The 21,118-nt window shown below is 47.7% G+C and overlaps 1 protein-coding gene across 1 annotated transcript in view; it reads left to right on the top strand.

Annotated features, from left to right (window-relative positions):
- LOC124013285 (zinc finger protein 827-like) overlaps nt 1-7,770 on the top strand; it is a 125,496-nt gene extending 117,726 nt beyond the window's left edge. The window contains exons 14-15 of the mRNA XM_046327551.1: nt 700-877; nt 3,297-7,770. Coding sequence (XP_046183507.1) covers nt 700-877; nt 3,297-4,251 — 1,133 coding nt within the window. The 3' untranslated portion in view covers nt 4,252-7,770. The remainder of the gene's footprint in view (nt 1-699; nt 878-3,296) is intronic.
- The last annotated feature ends 13,348 nt before the right edge of the window (nt 7,771-21,118 follow it).

Raw genomic sequence — 21,118 nt, 5'->3', positions numbered from 1 at the left:
TTTCTCAAAGGAAAAACCTCAACCAATTTCTAAAGACTGGTGACATCCAGTGGAAGCGGTAGGAACTGCATGAAGGTCCCTTAGAACTCTGGATTTCCAATGAAAACCCATTGAAAAGAGAGTGGCCTCAAAACAAAATCTGAATGGATTGTCCTCGGGGTTTCACCTGCCAAATAAGTTCTGTTATACTCAGACATGATTCAAACAGTTATAGAAACTTCAGTGTTTTCTATCCAAATCTACAAATAATATGCATATTTTAGCTTCTGGGCCGGAGTAGCAGGCAGTTTACTTTGGACATGCTTTTCATCCGGAGCGTTAAAATACTGCCACCTATCCCAGAGAAGTTAAAGGGATAGTGTAAGCCCTTTATCTACTTCCCCAGCGTGAGATGAACTCATGGATACCATGTTTACGTCTCTGCGTCCAATATGCAGGAAGTTAGATGTAGTTTTGCACGCTATTGCTAACTAGCGTTAGCGCAATGACTGAAAGTCTCCTCGAACAGCTAGCATGCAAAAGCACAGACTTTTTTCACATAAATTATGCAGTGACGTAAATGTGTGTGTGATGTGTCCAGAATATGTGAGTTAAATACGAGCAATAATCTGAGCCACACACAAGGATATGACAGGGGTGATGTTTAATTAAGAGGACGAGGAGCACTGAAGTCATGCTAACTCCCTCTCCCCCCACCAGGCTTCGAGTGCGTCTTCTGCAACTTTGTGTGCAAGACGCGGACCATGTACGAGCGCCACCTCCAGATCCACCTGATCACGCGCATGTTCGAGTGCGACGTGTGCCACAAGTTCCTGAAGACGCCCGAGCAGCTGCTGGAGCACAAGAAGTGCCACGCCGTCCCCACCGGAGGGCTCAAGTAAGGAAAGCAAGTACAGACAGAGGTTCCTACTCCACCACCCTCCCACCCTACCCTACCCCGACTCCTCCCTCACACATGTACAGACGCACCGGCAGACGGTAACCCACTGACCGACTGACTATAGCATGCACATTAAGTCGAAAACATGCGTGTAAGACCACATGCATAAACATAATACACACGCAGTCTGTAAATGTGTGCATGCATTCAGCCACACTTTCAAGCTAGATGACGTCAACACACAGACACTGTCCAACATACACATTTACGTGCATAGGACATCTAGCTCACTGAAGCTATTAAGACATTCACAGAGTATATATAAACCCCTATTACACTCACAGCCCTAAATACCAAACACTGTCCCCCTCTGACCCAATACTTCTATACCCCTATAGGAGCCTCTGTTGTACTGTGTGATGTACACACACACACACACACACACACACACACACACACACACACACACACACACACACACACACACACACACACACACACACACACACACACACACACACACACACACACACACACACACACACACACACACACACACACACACACACACACACACACACAGTAAACCATACATAGCCATTTAGCCCGTCTGTTCATGCCAGAACATGAAGCTCCTCCAACACACACGCAACAACATGCTAATGACATTAGCGCTGTGCTTTTAAAGCCTGCACACACAGATGCATATTTTATACCACATAGATGTTCTATTTTCCCAGATTGCATTTGAAACCATCTGGGATGAAAGTAGTACATGCAGTCACTTAACAGGAAATCTGAACAGTCATCTAGGGAAATATTTAAGCGCAGTAGAAACAGATTGTTAGTTAACACACAACAGTCACTGTCATTTTTATGTGTTTCTTTTTGTTGATCTATTTGTGGAAGTTGTTTTCCATGATACGCAGTCAGTCAATGCACGTGTAGAGCCATCGATATCAATCAGACGCCATTGAACTCATCTCGCCATTAACTGATCGGCCTTCACGGTCACTTGACCATGTTTAATGTCAAGCTGTCACCACTATTCACCAGATACTGTCCATTGTCTAGCCATCGGTAGCATTAGATCAGTAGTTGGTTTGGTGTTTGGAGTGAGAGAGTCAGGGTCGTAGTTTACTGAGGCATCTGTTAGTGTCTCGTCTTGTTACAAGGAGTAGAGGCACGGTTAAGGTCTCAATACGCCACCACCGATTCTCTCCACGTTCATTGGTCAATACAGGAACACACACACACACACACACACACACCATCAACACTGCTAACAGTATTAGTCCATTTTAGGTACATGGGCATGTATTTATTTCACATTTCAAATGTTCAAGGGTGCAATTAGTTCAGTCATTATAGTAGAGTGTTTTAATGTTTGTTAGAAATCCATCCTCTATCCTGACTTTACAACCAGACAGACAGTCCACATTAGCTGTGCAGGTAAGGTTTGAGAGGTCAGAGTTAAAAGCAGGTTGCCCAAACACAGCTGCCCCCTCAGTCCAGTTCAAGAGGGTATCTCTAGTCTAGACTCTAGAGTAGTGTGTCCAGGCAGGGTTGTGTACTAAGTAGTGTGTGCTCAGCAGTGGACGGTGGGGTGACGGGAGTGGTGGTTATCCACTGCAATGGAGAACACTTTCAAATCAAGCTGAATAAGCTGATCAAAAGACAGACGAGAAGTTGTAGACAATGGAGAAAAAACACTTTTTTATAAGAGAGAGAGACGAGGCTGTAGTGTGTACCGAAGAGGAGAGTGTACTGAAGACTGTGCACTCTGAGTGTGGCGTGAGGCGTGTCTAGGACAGAGAAGGGCCTCCCTTTACCAGTGCATCCTTAGTGTACTCAGAAGTGCTCATTCAGGAGTGTATGTCCAGGAGTGTATGGGAGAGAGAAGGTGTGTGTAGGGTCTTCACCACGTGGCTGGTTGTATTCTGAGGTGATTCTGTTCTGCAGGGTTTGTGAAGCGCTTTGGGGCCCAGAGCAGATGAATGGTGCTATTTAAATGTAAGTGCCACATTTCCATTTATTTCAGTTATCCTTCCATTCCTAATTCCGTCCAATCCTGTTCTCTTTCCACAACCTGTCTCTGCCCAGTTCTACATGCCCCACCCACCTACCACCAACCCACTCCAAACACACTTTCAACCCCAACCCACCCTACACACTTTAACATTTCAACAACACACACACACACCAATCATTCCTTTAGGGTCAAATATTCAGGACACATCACACACACCTTTCCTCCTTCACCTTCCCCCTCTTCATCCTCCCTTGTGTTGAAGTCTTAAGGTGTGTGTTTTGGTCATCGTGTATTTAAGTCCTCTCTTCGTTAAACCTCCCCTCGCTATTGTGTGTGTATTTCCCATGTCCTGCCCCCTTCCACTTCCTCCTTCCTGTTTCCCAGGTGCCCCGTCTGCATTTATTCCACCAATCGACCGGCGGCCATGGAGTGCCACCTGAAGACCCATTACAAGATGGAGTACAAGTGTCGCATCTGCCAGTCGGTGTGGTGCGACCAGCCCGCGCTGGAGAGGCACGTGCGCGAGCATCGCCTCGGCAACCACTACAAGTGTGAGCAGTGCGGCTACCTGTCCAAGACGGCCAACAAGCTGATCGAGCACGTGCGCGTGCACACGGGCGAGCGGCCCTTCCACTGCGACCGCTGCGGCTACAGCTGCAAGCGCAAGGACAACCTGAACCTGCACAAGAAGCTGAAGCACGCCCCGCGCCAGACCTTCGGCTGCACGGAGTGCCCCTTCACCACCACCCACCCCTTCATCTTCAGCCGCCACCTCAAGAAGCACCAGGGTGGAGGGGAAGGGGAGGAGGCCGGCGAGGAGGAGTTCCAGGCCCAGCTAGGGGGCTCTCTGGTGGGGTCTCTGCGGGGCGGGGAGCCCTTCCTCCTGGGGGTAGGTGGAGGTGGGAGTAGCGGGGGGAGCGGTAGCAGCAGCCCCCTCATGATTCTCTCTGCCTCCCAGGCCCTGCAGTCTGTCGCCCTGTCACTCATCACAGGGAAACAACACCACCGTCAACAGGAACTCCCGCCCCCAGCCCAGCGTTACCTGACCACAACCAATGGAGGAGGCCCCTCCCTCTTCTTCCCCTCCCCACACCACGTCTACGAGCAGTTGGGAAACTGCGAGCGGGCTCACCTGATCCCCCTCACAACCCTGTTCACCCACCGCCACCGCTCCACATTCCACTCGCCCCTCTCCAGACTCCAGATGCCGCCCTCCTCCTCCCCCATTTTCCTCTCCTCCACCGCCTCCTCCTCCTCTCCTCCCTCGCCCACCTCACTCAAACACTCCTTCCTGGCTTACCTAGGACTGGGACTGACGGAGAGAGCCAAGACTGTGTGACTGTTCTCCTCTCCTCCTTCTCATCCCCATCTCTTCCCCCTCCCTCTCGTTCCCCTTTCTCTCCATCCCTCTCTCCCTGGACAGTGGTGTGAATGATCGTTATCCACTGCGATGGGGAAAACTTTCCAATCAAGCCAGCTGAATAAGCTGGACAGAGACAGACAAGTAGTTATTGTAGACAATGAAAAAGAACAAAAAAAAGAATTTATCAGAGAAAAGGCTGTATGTGCTGAAAAATGCATTTATATCAAAAGCTGCTTTTCTTATCTGTTATATCGATTGAATTATTACTCTCTATCTCTACTTTTTATTTTCTAATGTTTGTTTTTTGGACTTTTGAATGACCAGGACCCAACTGCATTACCTGTAAAACGGATCCGTGTTTTCTTTTTGTTTTTGTTAGAAAAGTCGAAAAAGAAGAAGAAACAAAACAAGTGCTCTGACATTTTTAATGCATTTTTGTCTTTTGGCTACTACGCATCAGAATAGCATGCCTGCCTCTTTGTTTCTGCTCGCTTTGATGCACGTCATTTAATAGGGTATGATGAACCAATCCCCAGGTTGGTAAATTGTGATGCGCCGCGAACAAGAACCAATGAAACGGAACGCTTTTTCTCAAAAGTCTCGTTTCCAAAGCAACGCCTCAAACCAATCACTTATTGAATTATTTAACAAAGGTGTTCTGTACATAGTTTTGTAGCCTTCAATCTCCCCCACAACTAAGCTTTGACTTTATCTGTTTGGTTTTGTGTAATGGCGGAAACCATATGCATAAATCGCTGACTGAACTCACCTTTGTCTCAGGTGGCGGTCGTCTTGGCAACCCATACACACCGGTGACATCTTATACGTTGTTTGACGTTGTGCGGAGGGGTGGCCAGAACAAGTGACATTCTCTACTCAAGGCCCTTTGCCAATTCAAACGGTTTTCAAATCAATGTAACACACGTTATAGCCTCATGCTATAGTCTTTGCTTTCCCCAACTTAGCCCTTGTGTAACCGTAGCCTAGTCCCAGGTCTGTTTGTGCTGTCGTGACAATGACCGTAGGAATTGGCAAGACACCACAAACAGATCTGGGACCAGATTAGTTTTACCCCAACAGCCCACATCAAAGGACACCTGTAACCCCCGAGACCAGGGTCCTATTCATTAGGCACCAAACGGAAGAAAAAGGACTGAATCATCAGAACTTGTCGTTATGCTACGTTGTGCCCTAATGAATATGACCCAGGTGTTGTTCGGTCCAGCATCGTGTGTAGAACTATGTATGGACTGGCGCACCATTACGTTAGATACGCTGTAAGAGAGAACTGTTTTGTGGAGGTGACCAGCTAACGGGGTGTTAAAACCCCCAGCGGCTCCGGGCACCACAGGCCGATTCAATGGTGCTTTTTGGAGCTCTTTTGTAATTTTGTGTAAAAGAAAAAACAGAAAGAAACTGTTCCAAAATGACTTGAATGAATGTATTTTTCTTTGTTGATGTACGTGATGTGAACGTGATACGAACGTGATACAGATGTGCGGTGTAGTTGCAGGCAGGGACTGTTGGGTACCGTTGCCTATATGACAGAAAGCAAGGGGTTGGTTTTGGTAGGTCGGAGGCCTTCTGTGTCTTTTTAGGTTGTTCGTTCGTTTTTTCCCCCTCTCTTTCTCTTTTTTACTGAGCCTTTTAAACGTAGGACGATGAGCGTTTTCTACTAACGTGCATCGCTATTATGAAGCCATTTTGATGAAGGCTCCGATAGGTCCAATGTTGTTGACGAGGAAGCAGCCATTGGTTTGATTTTGGTGGTGTCGCTTCTATCTCAGTGAGAAGACATGGTACTGCTTTCTATTCCCCCTTCGCGCCATCTCTCAGTTGTAATTGCACTTAGCTTAGTCCCATTTCAAAACCAAAAGCACTTAGCTAGTTCATATTGTTATAGTGGAAACGTTTGAGCGGTCGGTCCGATAGGATGTCACCGGAAACAGACTTATTACCTTTTTAAGATGTTTGCTGTGAACGATCTGAATCAAAACCGTGATTTCCTGATTTTTGTTGTGTAGACATTTTGTGGTTTAGTGCGGAGGGTTTTTACCTCTGTAAAATTGCAGAGTGCAGATGAACACAAATTGCATGAATTAGGCAGTCGAGGTGGAACTATACTACGCTGGGAGACCCAAAGGGCCCAGGCTAAATTGTCAAAGCCAATTTTGCACAGTGCTGCACTTTTTGAACATGAAAAATGTATTTATCTGTACAGACGGAGATGCTCAACATGGAGAGTGTACATGAGACCAGGCAGCATAATAAAGGCATTAACGTTTTTTATTCAAAAGCATTACCCATTTAATTGACCTTGCTCGCATTCCCAAGTGGTCTTTAAGCCAAAATGGTTTCTTATTTGTAAAGGGATATCATTTTTTTTTACCTTAATTGTTTTGCTTGTTTCTTGTACTTTTCATTTTCTTGTGATTTTTTTTATTTTTATATATATATATTTTATTTCTTTGTAATGACAACAACAAAAAATTGTGAGAAAAAATGCATTGTTAAGACCAAATGAAACTTAAAAACAAGGTTGTGATGCTAGGATTAAATCCGTCACTTCCTGGTAACGGAGGGGTGTAACAGTTAAATCTCTCCCCCGTGGTTGGTTTTCTTTTAGTCCCCTTTGACAACATAGCAATGTTCAGCATGCTGTCCGCTGGTCGCTGCTACATTATAGGAGTACAAGGAGCCCCCACCCCTGCCACACACACACTCCTAGGTCAGCTCCAGCTCCTTATCTATCCTCTAATATGTAATACTCTAGTGCCACTTGGTGGAAGGGAACCGCCTGAGACCACTGAGAATGAGTCAAACTGATTTTCAGGGTCCAAATCTAAAAACAAAAAATAAGAGGAACAAAGAAAAAGAATGTGCCCGTCTTTTTACGACTGACTGTATGCCTTTTTTATATATATATATATAGCTACCGCATAATCATTATGTAATCAAGAATGGCTGCAGTTGTTTCTTCTTATAGAACGGCCCCTTGGTCTGGTTGGTGTGTCTAAGGAGAAGAAAAGGCCGACAGGGATCGCTTCTCTGTCCTTTCCAAACCCAGTATTTTTAAGCACTTATCGTTTGCTTATCATTTTTTGTCTAATTGTAAAGAAGCAGCAGAAGGTGATTTATTTTTTATTTTTTAAATGTTATGTCGGGTGACTACCTTTCTGAGCACTTCGGAGTATGCATGACATCTCTCTATTTTATGACTCGACAAGACTCAACTATCTTCTTTTTGTGTGTGTTTTCGTTCATCTTTTTGGCACTCAGTAAAAAGTGGTATGTGCTGTATAAAGCTTTCTGATTAGTTCATTGTTAAGGCTGTACAGGGTTGTTTGTGACAATAACTGGTAAATAGATCATTTGTACTTTTTTGTTTTTTGTATTCGTTTTGTCTTTGTTTTGGCATTATTTTATGTTCAAAAGTTGCCAGATCTAAATGTAACAGGATTTGAAAGTAAAGCTTACAACAGATGTTCCACCTCAGGTCTGGTTTTTCTTTCGACTCTATAATGTCATTTTCAATGTCATGTTGTCTTGATTGTACATAGTTGATACGGCCTCCAGGTACAGCTGCTACACCGGTGGAGACGTTGACAACGGGAAAGAAAAGAGCAGCAATGGATCCTCCCAAAAGTCTAATTATGGAATACCTCAAAGCAATCTAACCGGCCAACACTCACAGCGGAGGACTCTTTGATGCAACGCAGCTCTCTATAGGTTTCATAAGCTGTGTCTGAAATGGCACCCGTTTCCCTATATAGTGCACTACTTTTGACCCCTGTTCCCTATAAAGTGAACTCCTTTTGACCAGGGCCGGACAGGGTTAACTGACAACGACGAAAACGATGCACGCGCTCCAATGGTGCAGAAGGCAGCGAGTTGCTATTATATTCTGGACGGCCAGATAGTTAGCAACAGTAACAAGAAGCTGCCATGTAGTGAATCGCAAGTGGCTCATTTCAGCTAGATTGTTCTTGATACCATGTCTTGTTTTTAGGTGTTTTGACTCATGTCACGTCTATGCTAAAATTAGCTGGCTCGCTAACCGACAACGGTAACAATGTATTTGAGAAACAAGTGCTCATTGTGAAAATGTATTTATTATTTCAATAAACATGAGAGACTAAGTATAGTTTACACGTTGTCAACAATCTAAGTCAACACTGTTTGTTTTGCTCCATAGTTGCGCACGCCTCGGTTTTGTTGCTAAACAACCAACCTGTCTTGGGGCCCTGGTCAAAAGTAGTGCGCTACTTAGGGAATAGGGTGCGATTTGGGGCGTGTCCACAGTGCTGTAATGGAGGCAGCAGACAGCAGCAGCACGTTCTCACCCAGCCAGAGGTTGGGGCCAGCCTAATGAAAACAGATGAAGCAGAGATAAAGTGTTTGCAGAAATTAAGGGACTCATTTATCACCGTTAGGCCCCGAGCTATAGAACACCTTGGTCTAAAGTTCTCCTTTAACAGGCCTATAGTCAGTATCCCAAACACACACACACCCTCCCTCTGTCTACCTCTCTCCCCCTTCCCTCTCAAATCAATGGCTTTATTGGCATGGGAAACATATCTTTACATGAAGTAGATAATAAACAAAAGGGAAATAAACGATTAAAGACATGTCTAATTCAAACTGAAATAGTGCATATCATATAAACAGCCAATACTTTGAAGGGGTGAGACCCCCCCTATCTCTCTCACCCCTTAAGTATTGACAGTTACATATGGCTGTTTATATGATATGCACTATTTCAGTTGAAAGTCCGTGTGTATTACGCAGTAATGTTATCTGTTCATATTAGCCAATGATCTGTATATACAGTACCTCATCCACAGGATTTCAGTGTTGCTCAGAGTAAAGTATGGAGCTTCGGCGATGCTAGACCAAACGGTCACCTCACTGCCCTGGACCTTAACCTTTACAGAGTCTGAAACTCCTCTCTCCTTCTCTATGTAGTTCAGATGTTGGCGTCTAGATCCGGTCTGGCCGTTTGCCATACCGTGGTATTAATGAGTCTCCTCTCCAGTGTGTTGAAAGCTGCTTAATTAAGTTCAAAGCAGTGCCAGGGTCACTAGAGGCCTGCTCAGCTGACCTCCCTATGAGTGGAAGTGTTGATTAGGAAGTGGAGATGGAGACACTCGCACGGGCACATAACTTACATACACACTAGTGGAGACTCACTCGCGCACACACACACACACACACGCAAGGCAGGACCTGTATTGATTTGGGGGTATATAGACGTCTAAAGATTGACTTCCATTCATATAACAGCTTAATTACTACACAATGCTATTGTCCAAAATTGAGAATTTCTCCTTCCTCACAAAAAAGGTGTATATATATTTATAATAATATCCCTCCACCCCTGGGCTCAAGCTGTCTGCACAGCGAAGACCTTTCGACACCACCTCGTGAAAGTTGGCCGGCACCGATCGATAGCGTGTTAGCTTTTTGTTTGTAGGTTCAGGCTGCCTTGGCTTTATTACAGCTGGTTCGAGTCACGGGGGAGTCGCAGCGGCGTGGATTTGCAGGCCGAGGGAGAGGGCAAGAGAGGGAAAGAGACAGAGAGGGAGAGCGAGAGGAGCTCCCTCTTGTTTGCCAAAAGTGTAATCCCACTGTGACCTGGGCTGACCCCGCCCTGCGAGGAAAGCTGCTTAGACAGAAGTGTGTGTCGGCAGGAGGGAGCTGCCACCCAGCGGCCTGCCTCCCTCTGTCTTTCCACTTCTCCCTCTCTTTCTCTGTAGTATGGTGGTTCTCTATCTACTATTTTTCTTTCTCACTGTACCCCTCTACCTTTCTGTACCCCTCCACTCCTTTCTCTCCTCCCCTTTATTTCTACCGCTCACTTCCTCCCCTACCCTCCTTTTCTCCTCGCTCTCCCTCCATCTCTCTCCACCTCCCTCTTATTCCCACTCTTTCTCTACTTCCTCTACTCTCATGTCTGCCCTGAAGCATCGATACTTCTCAGGCTCCCTCTCTTCACCCCTGTCTGTCCATGGTGGGTTTGAGGTCTTAGCATGTGAAGGAGAAGGAGCTGAGGCAGAGCTAAGTAAAGACAGATCCTCTCTACCCTCCACAGAGAAAACAAACTGAGGGGAGCAAACAGAGGCTAGGTCAAAAATGGCACCCTATTCCCTATATAGTGCACTACTTTTAACCGGGGTCCATAGGGCTTTGGTCAAGAGTAGTGTGCACTATAAAGGAGATCGGGTTGCCATTTTGTACATAACCAGAGAGACAAAGAGAAGGCCTGCAACATAGAGGCTGTGGTACTAGGAGAAGAGAGGACTGTTGGTGCAGAGAACAATAAGGGGGAAACTAACTCTGGAATTGATTTAGCATGGGGTATACCAGCACTAATGCAACTTTTCAGAAATGACTAGTTTCCAGACCAAACTTATTTGATAAAGTTCATTTAATTTCAGATCGAGTTCAATGAAATCCAAAGTGCTACAACCTTATCCATTCGTTGATGATCGCATCCTATTACGTCTGGACAGCTTCCACCTCAGGTGAGAAAAACACCTCTTATCCAATCAAGAGCTGGGATCTAGCCAAATAAAAAATGGATAGGGGGACGATCTGTAGTCTGGGCTCGGTCCCAAGTGCACTACTTTCGGCCAGAGCTCTATGGATCCTGGTCTAAAGTAGAGCACTTCATAGAGAACAGGGTTCCATGTGGGAGCCCTGCAGTCTCCTGTGGTGTATCACTCATTTGCCCGTCCAGAATAGGCAACAGAGAGGACATGCATTTACTTGCTTGTCCTTCTGCAGCCAATCCCACCAACCAGGACCAGACGTGACCATCACTAGCCAATCACCCCATGCGGTGTGAGCTCCTAATCGCAGGGGTGAGACATCGCTCGGCGGGGGGGTCCGCGACAATCTGATTCAGGAAGCTCCACAGGGGGTCCCATCGCCACCGAGGAAGAGGGATTAAGAAGAAGCCACCGGGCTCTGGCGTATCCAGACTTGGGGCCGCCCCGGAACATTATAGAGGGATGGATCGTATAGCCACACACACACTGCCTCACTACACAACCCCAAACATAAGCTGGGTGATTTTGATTGGACAAGGAAGGCATGTTTACTGTATATAAGGAGGAGGGATATACTGTAACTTGGTGAAACAAGTTAAGTTACTTAGCTAGGAAGAGTCATCTGAAATGGAGACCCAGTAAATCTCACGACTGTTGTCAGGGCTAGACTGTTACCATGGCACTACGGGACACTGACCAGCCATAGGTTACTTGGTTTCTATGGATATGAGCTCTTCGGTCATAACACAATGGCATGAATAGGTCTTTTCATTTTCCTATTGGACATCACGCTCAGTGATACTGGCATCATCTTCGGTTTTGTTTTTGTTGACATTTAGAACATGATAGTCTTTTAAAATGTGGTAATTTCCAGCATCAATCAGTTGCCATCAAATGCTATCTAAAATGTATCTCTTCTAATCATGCCACTCTACTCTATTCTATCTTTACATGTATTAATGCTTTATATTTATATTCCTCAAATGTATGTCTATTACAAGACCAGCACTGATTTCAATGATTCAGGTCCGTAGAGGTCTGAGGCTGGGAGGTTTTTGTGCGTCTGGCTTCTTTTTAAGAGCAGATCCAAGGTCAGAGACAAGCTAATCCTGCTCCTCGTTCCCCTGGTGAAGTAATGAAGTGTAACACTGACCCCAGTCTCACCCCCAACGATCTGCTCCGGCTGGCCAGGTGAAAAACTGATCTGGAGACAGTTGTACTTTATTCTTGGTTTGGAAATACAGTAAAACCAGGTACAGTGGTTGTTTACTGAGGAAACCCCAGAGAGAAACATAAGGGTATCGTTCTCGTTTTTAAATGCACCACAATATCCAATGTGACATTGAACCAGTGGGGTGTATTCATGGATGCCAAGGGAAGACAGTCTTTCCCAAAACATTTCTAAGAAACAAACACAAAATAATGTTTCATAATTGTCCTTCCATTCGCAAGAGGCTGAATGTATCTAACCGGAGAAAGCATTCGAGCAAGCGAAACAGCGCCCATCTATCTGATGCTGTCTGGTCTAAAAGAGTATGACATCGTGCCGCCCATAGCATTGAATGCATTTGGAAGCCAGCGAGCATTTGGCCTCCCTTGATAAAAAAATAATCACATAATAGCCAATAGCCAGCATTGAGCTAAACTGAGTGAGCTCAACTATGAATGGTCCTGGCACACCAAAATAAAAATGCCATGGCAAGCCCATGTCAAATCGCATCGTTAGCGCATCGTTAGCGTACGTCATTGACAGAATGTTGTTCTTCTACTTGCACCAACACGCACACAGACACAAATCACAACCATGAACAGCCACATTTGATTTAGCTTACGTTGATTGGACTCAATTGTTTTTGGTATCTTTTAGTTGTCATTGTATTAGACTAAGCAGAGGTGATTAGATGTTGAAATGTTGAAGTTGAATCAAACAACACAATTATCACAACACACAGGTTGTAATGTGGCTTTTTCTTCTGGATTGGCTTCCCCAGTGATTTTACCCACGTACCACTACTGCATTGAACAGACATGTTTAGAAACAGAAACCACCATCTTTCATAGAATCCTTCCTATTTGTGTTGAGACCTGATCACTGCCTGGTTATTCGTGTTTTAAATGATTCCATGGACTTGAGCATCTAATGATTTCTACAATGTATTTCAATTAGCCTAATCCAATTGCGGTCTTCAATCAATTACGGGACCGCCCCCTGCTCGTTTGTCTTCCAATCAAGACATTGGGAATCCTACCATCAATTCTCATTTAAGAGGAGAGCGGGTTAAACAAATTCACTTGGATCGCATCCATCCAGATGTCTGGTCTAGTCATTGTACGTGGCTATTACTACACAATAAAACACATTTTTGGGCAAGTCAGACATCTTGCCTTCCCATCTTGGAATAAACGACTTGCATATCATATAATATGAACGTGCCGTCCTTGGCCAGCTCTCCCGCTATCTCTCTCTGAATGACCTTCTTGATCCAAATCAGTCAGGTTTCAAGACTAGTCATTCAACTGAGACTGCTCTCCTCTGTATCACGGAGGCGCTCCGCACTGCTAAAGCTAACTCTCTCTCCTCTGCTCTCATCCTTCTAGATCTATCGGCTGCCTTCGATACTGTGAACCATCAGATCCTCCTCTCCACCCTCTCCGAGTTGGGCATCTCCGGCGCGGCCCACGCTTGGATTGCGTCCTACCTGACAGGTCGCTCCTACCAGGTGGCGTGGCGAGAATCTGTCTCCTCACCACGCGCTCTCACCACTGGTGTCCCCCAGGGCTCTGTTCTTGGCCCTCTCCTATTCTCGCTATACACCAAGTCACTTGGCTCTGTCATAACCTCACATGGTCTCTCTTATCATTGCTATGCAGACGACACACAATTAATCTTCTCCTTTCCCCCTTCTGATGACCAGGTGGCGAATCGCATCTCTGCATGTCTGGCAGACATATCAGTGTGGATGACGGATCACCACCTCAAGCTGAACCTCGGCAAGACGGAGCTGCTCTTCCTCCCGGGGAAGGACTGCCCGTTCCATGATCTCGCCATCACGGTTGACAACTCCATTGTGTCCTCCTCCCAGAGCGCCAAGAACCTTGGCGTGATCCTGGACAACACCCTGTCGTTCTCAACCAACATCAAGGCGGTGGCCCGTTCCTGTAGGTTCATGCTCTACAACATCCGCAGAGTACGACCCTGCCTCACACAGGAAGCGGCGCAGGTCCTAATCCAGGCACTTGTCATCTCCCGTCTGGATTACTGCAACTCGCTGTTGGCTGGGCTCCCTGCCTGTGCCATTAAACCCCTTCAACTCATCCAGAACGCCGCAGCCCGTCTGGTGTTCAACCTTCCCAAGTTCTCTCACGTCACCCCGCTCCTCCGTTCTCTCCACTGGCTTCCAGTTGAAGCTCGCATCCGCTACAAGACCATGGTGCTTGCCTACGGAGCTGTGAGGGGAACGGCACCTCAGTACCTCCAGGCTCTGATCAGGCCCTACACCCAAACAAGGGCACTGCGTTCATCCACCTCTGGCCTGCTCGCCTCCCTACCACTGAGGAAGTACAGCTCCCGCTCAGCCCAGTCAAAACTGTTCGCTGCCCTGGCCCCCCAATGGTGGAACAAACTCCCTCACGACGCCAGGACAGCGGAGTCAATCACCACCTTCCGGAGACACCTGAAACCCCACCTCTTTAAGGAATACCTAGGATAGGATAAGTAATCCCTCTCACCCCACCCCCCCTAAGTTTTAGATGCACTATTGTTAAGTGACTGTCCCACTGGATGTCATAAGGTGAATGCACCAATTTGTAAGTCGCTCTGGATAAGAGCGTCTGCTAAATGACTTAAATGTAAATATAAATGTTAAATGAGTGTGGAGATATCATCAATTAGAATGTTATGTCCACCATCCGGATCATTATACAGTAGCTTACAAGGCAAGTTAGCGTTGTTCTGGAGACAGTTATGCAAAGTGGTCACTAGCTGGCACAGCCACAATATAAACCTAACCTTAACCACACTGCTAACCCTAACCTTAAATTAAGACAAAAAAAAGCACTTTTCATGTATTTTTACAATAAACCCAATCTTGGCTATCTACGTTCTGCCTCCAGGCAAGACTCAGGACAATAACACTGGGTGAATCAACGTTGTTTACACATCATTTCAATGAAACGATGTTGAACACACGTGAAATAGACGTTGAATTGACGTCTGTGCCCAGTTGGAAACGTCAACCTGAATACAAGCTTACTGTACGGAATACATATTAGAAACTTCCTCATTCCTCCTCAGACCTACTCTAGTCAAGTATCAACCCTGAACAAGTCAAGTGTTAACCCTCCCCTAGTCAGGTGTCATCCCTCCTCCTCAACCCTCCCCTAGTCAGGTGTCATCCCTCCTCCTCAACCCTCCCCTAGTCAAGTGTCATCCCTCCTCCTCAACCCTCCCCTAGTCAGGTGTCATCCCTCCTCCTCAACCCTCCCCTAGTCAGGTGTCATCCCTCCTCCTCAACCCTCCCCTAGTCAGGTGTCATCCCTCCTCCTCAACCCTCCCCTAGTCAGGTGTCATCCCTCCTCCTCAACCCTCCCCTAGTCAGGTGTCATCCCTCCTCCTCAACCCTCCCCTAGTCAGGTGTCATCCCTCCTCCTCAACCCTCCCCTAGTCAGGTGTCATCCCTCCTCCTCAACCCTCCCCTAGTCAGGTGTCATCCCTCCTCCTCAACCCTCCCCTAGTCAGGTGTCATCCCTCCTCCTCAACCCTCCCCTAGTCAGGTGTCATCCCTCCTCCTCAACCCTCCCCTAGTCAGGTGTCATCCCTCCTCCTCAACCCTCCCCTAGTCAGGTGTCATCTCTCCTCCTCAACCCTCCCCTAGTCAGGTGTCATCTCTCCTCCTCAACCCTCCCCTAGTCAGGTGTCATCCCTCCTCCTCAACCCTCCCCTAGTCAGGTGTCATCCCTCCTCCTCAACCCTCCCCTAGTCAGGTGTCATCCCTCCTCCTCAACCCTCCCCTAGTCAGGTGTCATCCCTCCTCCTCAACCCTCCCCTAGTCAGGTGTCATCCCTCCTCCTCAACCCTCCCCTAGTCAGGTGTCATCCCTCCTCCTCAACCCTCCCCTAGTCAGGTGTCATCCCTCCTCCTCAACCCTCCCCTAGTCAGGTGTCATCCCTCCTCCTCAACCCTCCCCTAGTCAGGTGTCATCCCTCCTCCTCAACCCTCCCCTAGTCAGGTGTCATCCCTCCTCCTCAACCCTACCCTAGTCAGGTGTCATCCCTCCTCCTCAACCCTCCCCTAGTCAGGTGTCATCCCTCCTCCTCAACCCTACCCTAGTCAGGTGTCATCCCTCCTCCTCAGACCTACTCTAGTCAAGTGTCATCCCTCCTCCTCAACCCTCCCCTAGTCAGGTGTCATCCCTCCTCCTCAACCCTCCCCTAGTCAGGTGTCATCCTTCTCCTCAACCCTCCCCTAGTCAGGTGTCATCCCTCCTCCTCAACCCTCCCCTAGTCAGGTGTCATCCCTCCTCCTCAACCCTCCCCTAGTCAGGTGTCATCCTTCTCCTCAACCCTCCCCTAGTCAAGTGTCATCCCTCCTCCTCAACCCTCCCCTAGTCAAGTGTCATCCCTCCTCCTCAACCCTCTCCCCTAGTCCAGGGTTTCCCAAACTCAGTCCTAGTGCCCCCCCTGGGTGCACGTTTTGGTTTTCGCCTTAGAACTACACAGCTGATTCAAATACCCAACTCATCATTAAGCTTTGATCATTTGAATCAGCTGTGTAGTGCCAGGGCAAAAACCAAAAACATGCACCCAGGGGGGACCCCAGGACCAAGTTTGGGAAAGCCTGAAGCGTCAACCCTGCATTGGTCAGTTATTACCTCTGCTGTAGTCAAGCATGTTATTACTCCAACCTTGTGAAAGTGACAAACTGACGTGTTCATTTTCATCAAAAACAACTTCCTATCTGGGACTTCTATTGGAGAAGCAGTTTCTGCCCATCTTCATACTGTACTGTCTTTGCCTCAAAGGCTTACATATCTTGGTTAATAAGATTCTCAATTACACTCACACACACACACACACACACGTCACATATCACCATGACTACAGTAACAGAACATGATTATACCAGCATTTGTTCTGAAAATACAATGTACCAATGTCAGATAACACATCAGTTTCTTTACCAAAACAGACAGATCGGCAGAGGCGGCACTGGCACAGTACAACTAACAAACAAAAGCTTACTCTACAGTCTTGAGTTCAGCCCGTCCAGATGTAGGTAGCGACTCAGGAGCAGCACAGCGATGGTTGCCAAGGTGCCCAGATAGTCATTTAACCCTCATTGGTGGAGAGGCACACAAGCTGAAGGGCAAATTCATTTTTTTCAAACTGGGCTCTTTCCATTCTCAATATCTCCCCTGTCATATAACAGATAAATACCGATTTTTAGAGGGATTTCTGTCATCTGCAAATGCCAGCCATGCTCTTTCATTTCAGTAAGAAGACTGCATTCTGCTGTTGGGTGTGATTTGGGCTAATTGAGAGAAACAACGATAATGACTTCTATTGGAAACATAAAAGAGCAAGTTACACCACTAAGGTCAATAGCAGGAATGGCTGGACTTCAAAACTCATCTCATTCGTTTCTCACTGCAGTCCACCATGAAATCGAGGCAGAATAATACAAGTAGGGGGAATATACGATCTGAAAAGGTCATCCTATAGGGAGACCTTCCTCCACCACACAAGAGCGCTCTCTCAGTCAGTTCTTAGGGCCACAGCATGTTTGGATGTTGATGAGCATTCCATGGCCCTGACTTCCAACAGACGCCCTGAGAGTACCACAGGAATGGTTATCACAACAATTAGACTGACAGCTCTTTTCTAAACCAATCTTGATTTATTTTGTTTCCCTAAGATTAATGTCCTGCCTGTACAGTAAAGTTGGCTTTGGTTTGCAGTATAAAATGAGGCAATTTCTCTCCCTCTCTCATAAACACACACACTGCTAGCATGGATTCATTTAGGTGGTCATGTTAAATGATGCATACTAGCACATTCCTCTCCTTCTCTCTGACACACACACAGCTTGCTGCTGGAGCGAGACACCTGGCCCATATCTTCGTGCCAGAAAAATGCCACGTCCGGCTGTCCAGTCAGTCTGTGTCCAGTTGCCAGACCAGTGGTCCAGTGTGGCTGGCACCGGTTACCCTGCCCATCTGCCACCAGGCGCTAACTCGCCCCATCGCCCGCTCTACCTGCTCCCACACAACTTGTCCGGGGAGAGCGGGAAGTGGCGGGAACAATGAGTCATGGTGCCCACTGCCCTGGCACGGCTCCCTGACATGTCAACGTGATGTGATGAAGCCAGCTTCGCCAGCCACGGCCACAGCTTCCTGCCCACCTCACAGGCCTTTTACTGTGGGCCGTGTCCGCTTTGCCCCCGGAGCAGAGAGAGGAGCCAGGAACATGCCAGGGCAGTAAAACGGCCAGTGATCAACTACCAGGGAGCAGAGCTCAGCTGCCATCTTGTTACCTCAGTGGGCAGAACAGGGTCGTGTTCATTAGGCATCAAACGGAACAAAAATGGACTGAAACAGGGATGGAGCAGTTGAACCATGTCCAATAGGAAGCACTATTTTATATTTTCTGTTGTAAAACGTTTTGATACGGTATACCCTGATGAATACGACCCTGGTAGGCTTAGGGCCATTAATTAGTGAACCAAATCAAAACACACCCTTTATATCGCATATTAAAAAGGTGCATTTTTAGGAATACAAATATTTTTTTATCATTCCATATAGCCCAATTTTCAGATTATGTTAATCAAAAATCCAAGCAAACAAGCGTGTGCAGTTATTTTAACCAGGTTTGAGTGGTAGCCTAGTCATTTGGAGGGTCTGGTGCTTGGCTGACCCAGTCCAGCAGTGGGCAGGGTTACCCCAGGGCAGAGGCACTGAGTGGTCATTAACATATGGCCAAGGAGAGGGCAAGGCAGAGTGCAGTCTATCGGTAGTTAATAGCAACTATCCAATATAAACCTCCTCCGCTCCAGAAAGTAAAAGCTAGATTGCATCCCAAATGGCATCATATTCCCTATATAGTGCACTACTTTTGATCCAGAGCCCCTGGTCAAAGGTAGTACACTATGTAGGAAATAGGGTGCCATTTGGGACGCGATCTAGAACACTTTTTACTGGTTGCCAAGGCTTTAAGTGCTGTAGCATTAATTCCTCCATCATAAAAGACACTGGGCTCAAAGCACAGTGGAATAAAATACAAGATTGTACCGTTCTTCTTCTGCCTTTCCACATGAATCAATTTAGCAGAGTCTGGGATTGTGGCGTGCAGGGAGCTATCTGGTAGTTTTCCCTACACAGCAGAGAGAGAGAGAGAGTGTGTGTAGCTGTGGACAGGTGTGACAGGTTGACCTCCGTATGCAGCCAAGGAGGAGTGAAGGAGTGTAGTCCAGCACTGCCTCTCAAAACATGGTCTGTCTGGAGCACAGCCTGGAGAGACCACTGGTTGCCCAGCCTGGAGAGACCACTGGTTGCCCAGCCTGGAGAGACCACTGGTTGCCCAGCCTGGAGAGACCACTGGTTGCCCAGCCTGGAGAGACCACTGGTTGCCCAGCCTGGAGAGACCACTGGTTTCCCAGCCTGGAGAGACCACTGGTTGCCCAGACTGAAGAGACCACTGGTTGCCCAGACTGAAGAGACCACTGGTTGCCCAGACTGAAGAGACCACTGGTTGCCCAGACCGAAGAGACCACTGGTTGCCCAGACCGAAGAGACCACTGGTTGCCCAGCCTGGAGAGACCACTAGTTGCCCAGCCTGGAGAGACCACTGGTTTCCCAGCCTGGAGAGACCACTGGTTTCCCAGCCTGGAGAGACCACTGGTTGCACAGCCTGGAGAGACCACTGGTTGCCCAGCCTGGAGAGACCACTGGTTGCCCAGCCTGGAGAGACCACTGGTTTCCCAGCCTGGAGAGACCACTGGTTGCACAGCCTGGAGAGACCACTGGTTGCCCAGACCGAAGAGACCACTGGTTGCCCAGCCTGGAGAGACCACTGGTTTCCCAGCCTGGAGAGACCACTGGTTGCACAGCCTGGAGAGACCACTGGTTGCACAGCCTGGAGAGACCACTGGTTTCCCAGCCTGGAGAGACCACTGGTTTCCCAGCCTGGAGAGACCACTGGTTTCCCAGCCTGGAGAGACCACTGGTTGCACAGCCTGGAGAGACCACTGGTTGCCCAGCCTGGAGAGACCACTGGTTGCACAGCCTGGAGAGACCACTGGTTGCCCAGCCTGGAGAGACCACTGGTTGCACAGCCTGGAGAGACCACTGGTTGCCCAGCCTGGAGAGACCACTGGTTGCCCAGCCTGGAGAGACCACTGGTTGCCCAGCCTGGAGAGACCACTGGTTGCACAGCCTGGAGAGACCACTGGTTGCCCAGCCTGGAGAGACCACTGGTTGCACAGCCTGGAGAGACCACTGGTTGCCCAGCCTGGAGAGACCACTGGAAAGACACTGATAATAGAGACTGGCAAGAGGGCAGCAGGACCAGGAGAGAGGGACGGGTGGAGAGAGAGAGAGAACAGGGGATATTCACTTTTGTATATTATCTACTTCACTTGCTTTGGCAATGTTAACCTGTTTCCCATGCCAATAAAGCCCCTTGAATTGAACTGAGAGGAGAGAGAAGGGCCAGAAGTGAGAGATGGGAAGAGAGAGGGGGAGTGAGGAAGGGTAGAGATAGAGAGAGGGGTATAGAGAGGAGAGGGGGATGAGGGCTAGTGAGAGAGTACAGCCAGAGATAATAAGGGGGAGCTCGCAGCTTAATTTTCACCCTACATATCACTGATCTAGGACACAGCCTCTCAAGGCAGAGAGCTGAGGCAGAGAGAGAAGAGATGGGAGGGGAGAGACAGAGAAGAGAGGGGAGAGGCAGAGGGGAGGGGGAGAGAGGGGAGGCAGAGAGAGAAGAGAGGGAAGGCAGAGAGTTGCCAAGCCAGGACCTCTCTGCCTGGGTTGATGTCTCTGTCTCTGCCAGAGAACACTGAGTACTAACAGACACACACACCAGAGGGAGGAGACGTCCATCCACCTTTTGAAAGATGCACTGTGTCCGCCGGGTCTCGTCGGACATCCTTTTGTTTAAACAAGACGTCTCAGTCGGTCAGATGTTATTCCAGACATTCTCAGGGTAGTAGAGGCCGATTATTGGCCAGCAGTAATTGAACAGCTGAATTCACTTAGGCCCAGAGGAGGCACAGCCAGGCCAATTAGACT

The sequence above is a fragment of the Oncorhynchus gorbuscha genome, linkage group LG24 (genome assembly GCF_021184085.1).
Source record: "Oncorhynchus gorbuscha isolate QuinsamMale2020 ecotype Even-year linkage group LG24, OgorEven_v1.0, whole genome shotgun sequence".
Taxonomy (NCBI): Eukaryota; Metazoa; Chordata; class Actinopteri; order Salmoniformes; family Salmonidae; genus Oncorhynchus; species Oncorhynchus gorbuscha.
This window is presented reverse-complemented; position numbering and strand designations above follow the sequence as displayed.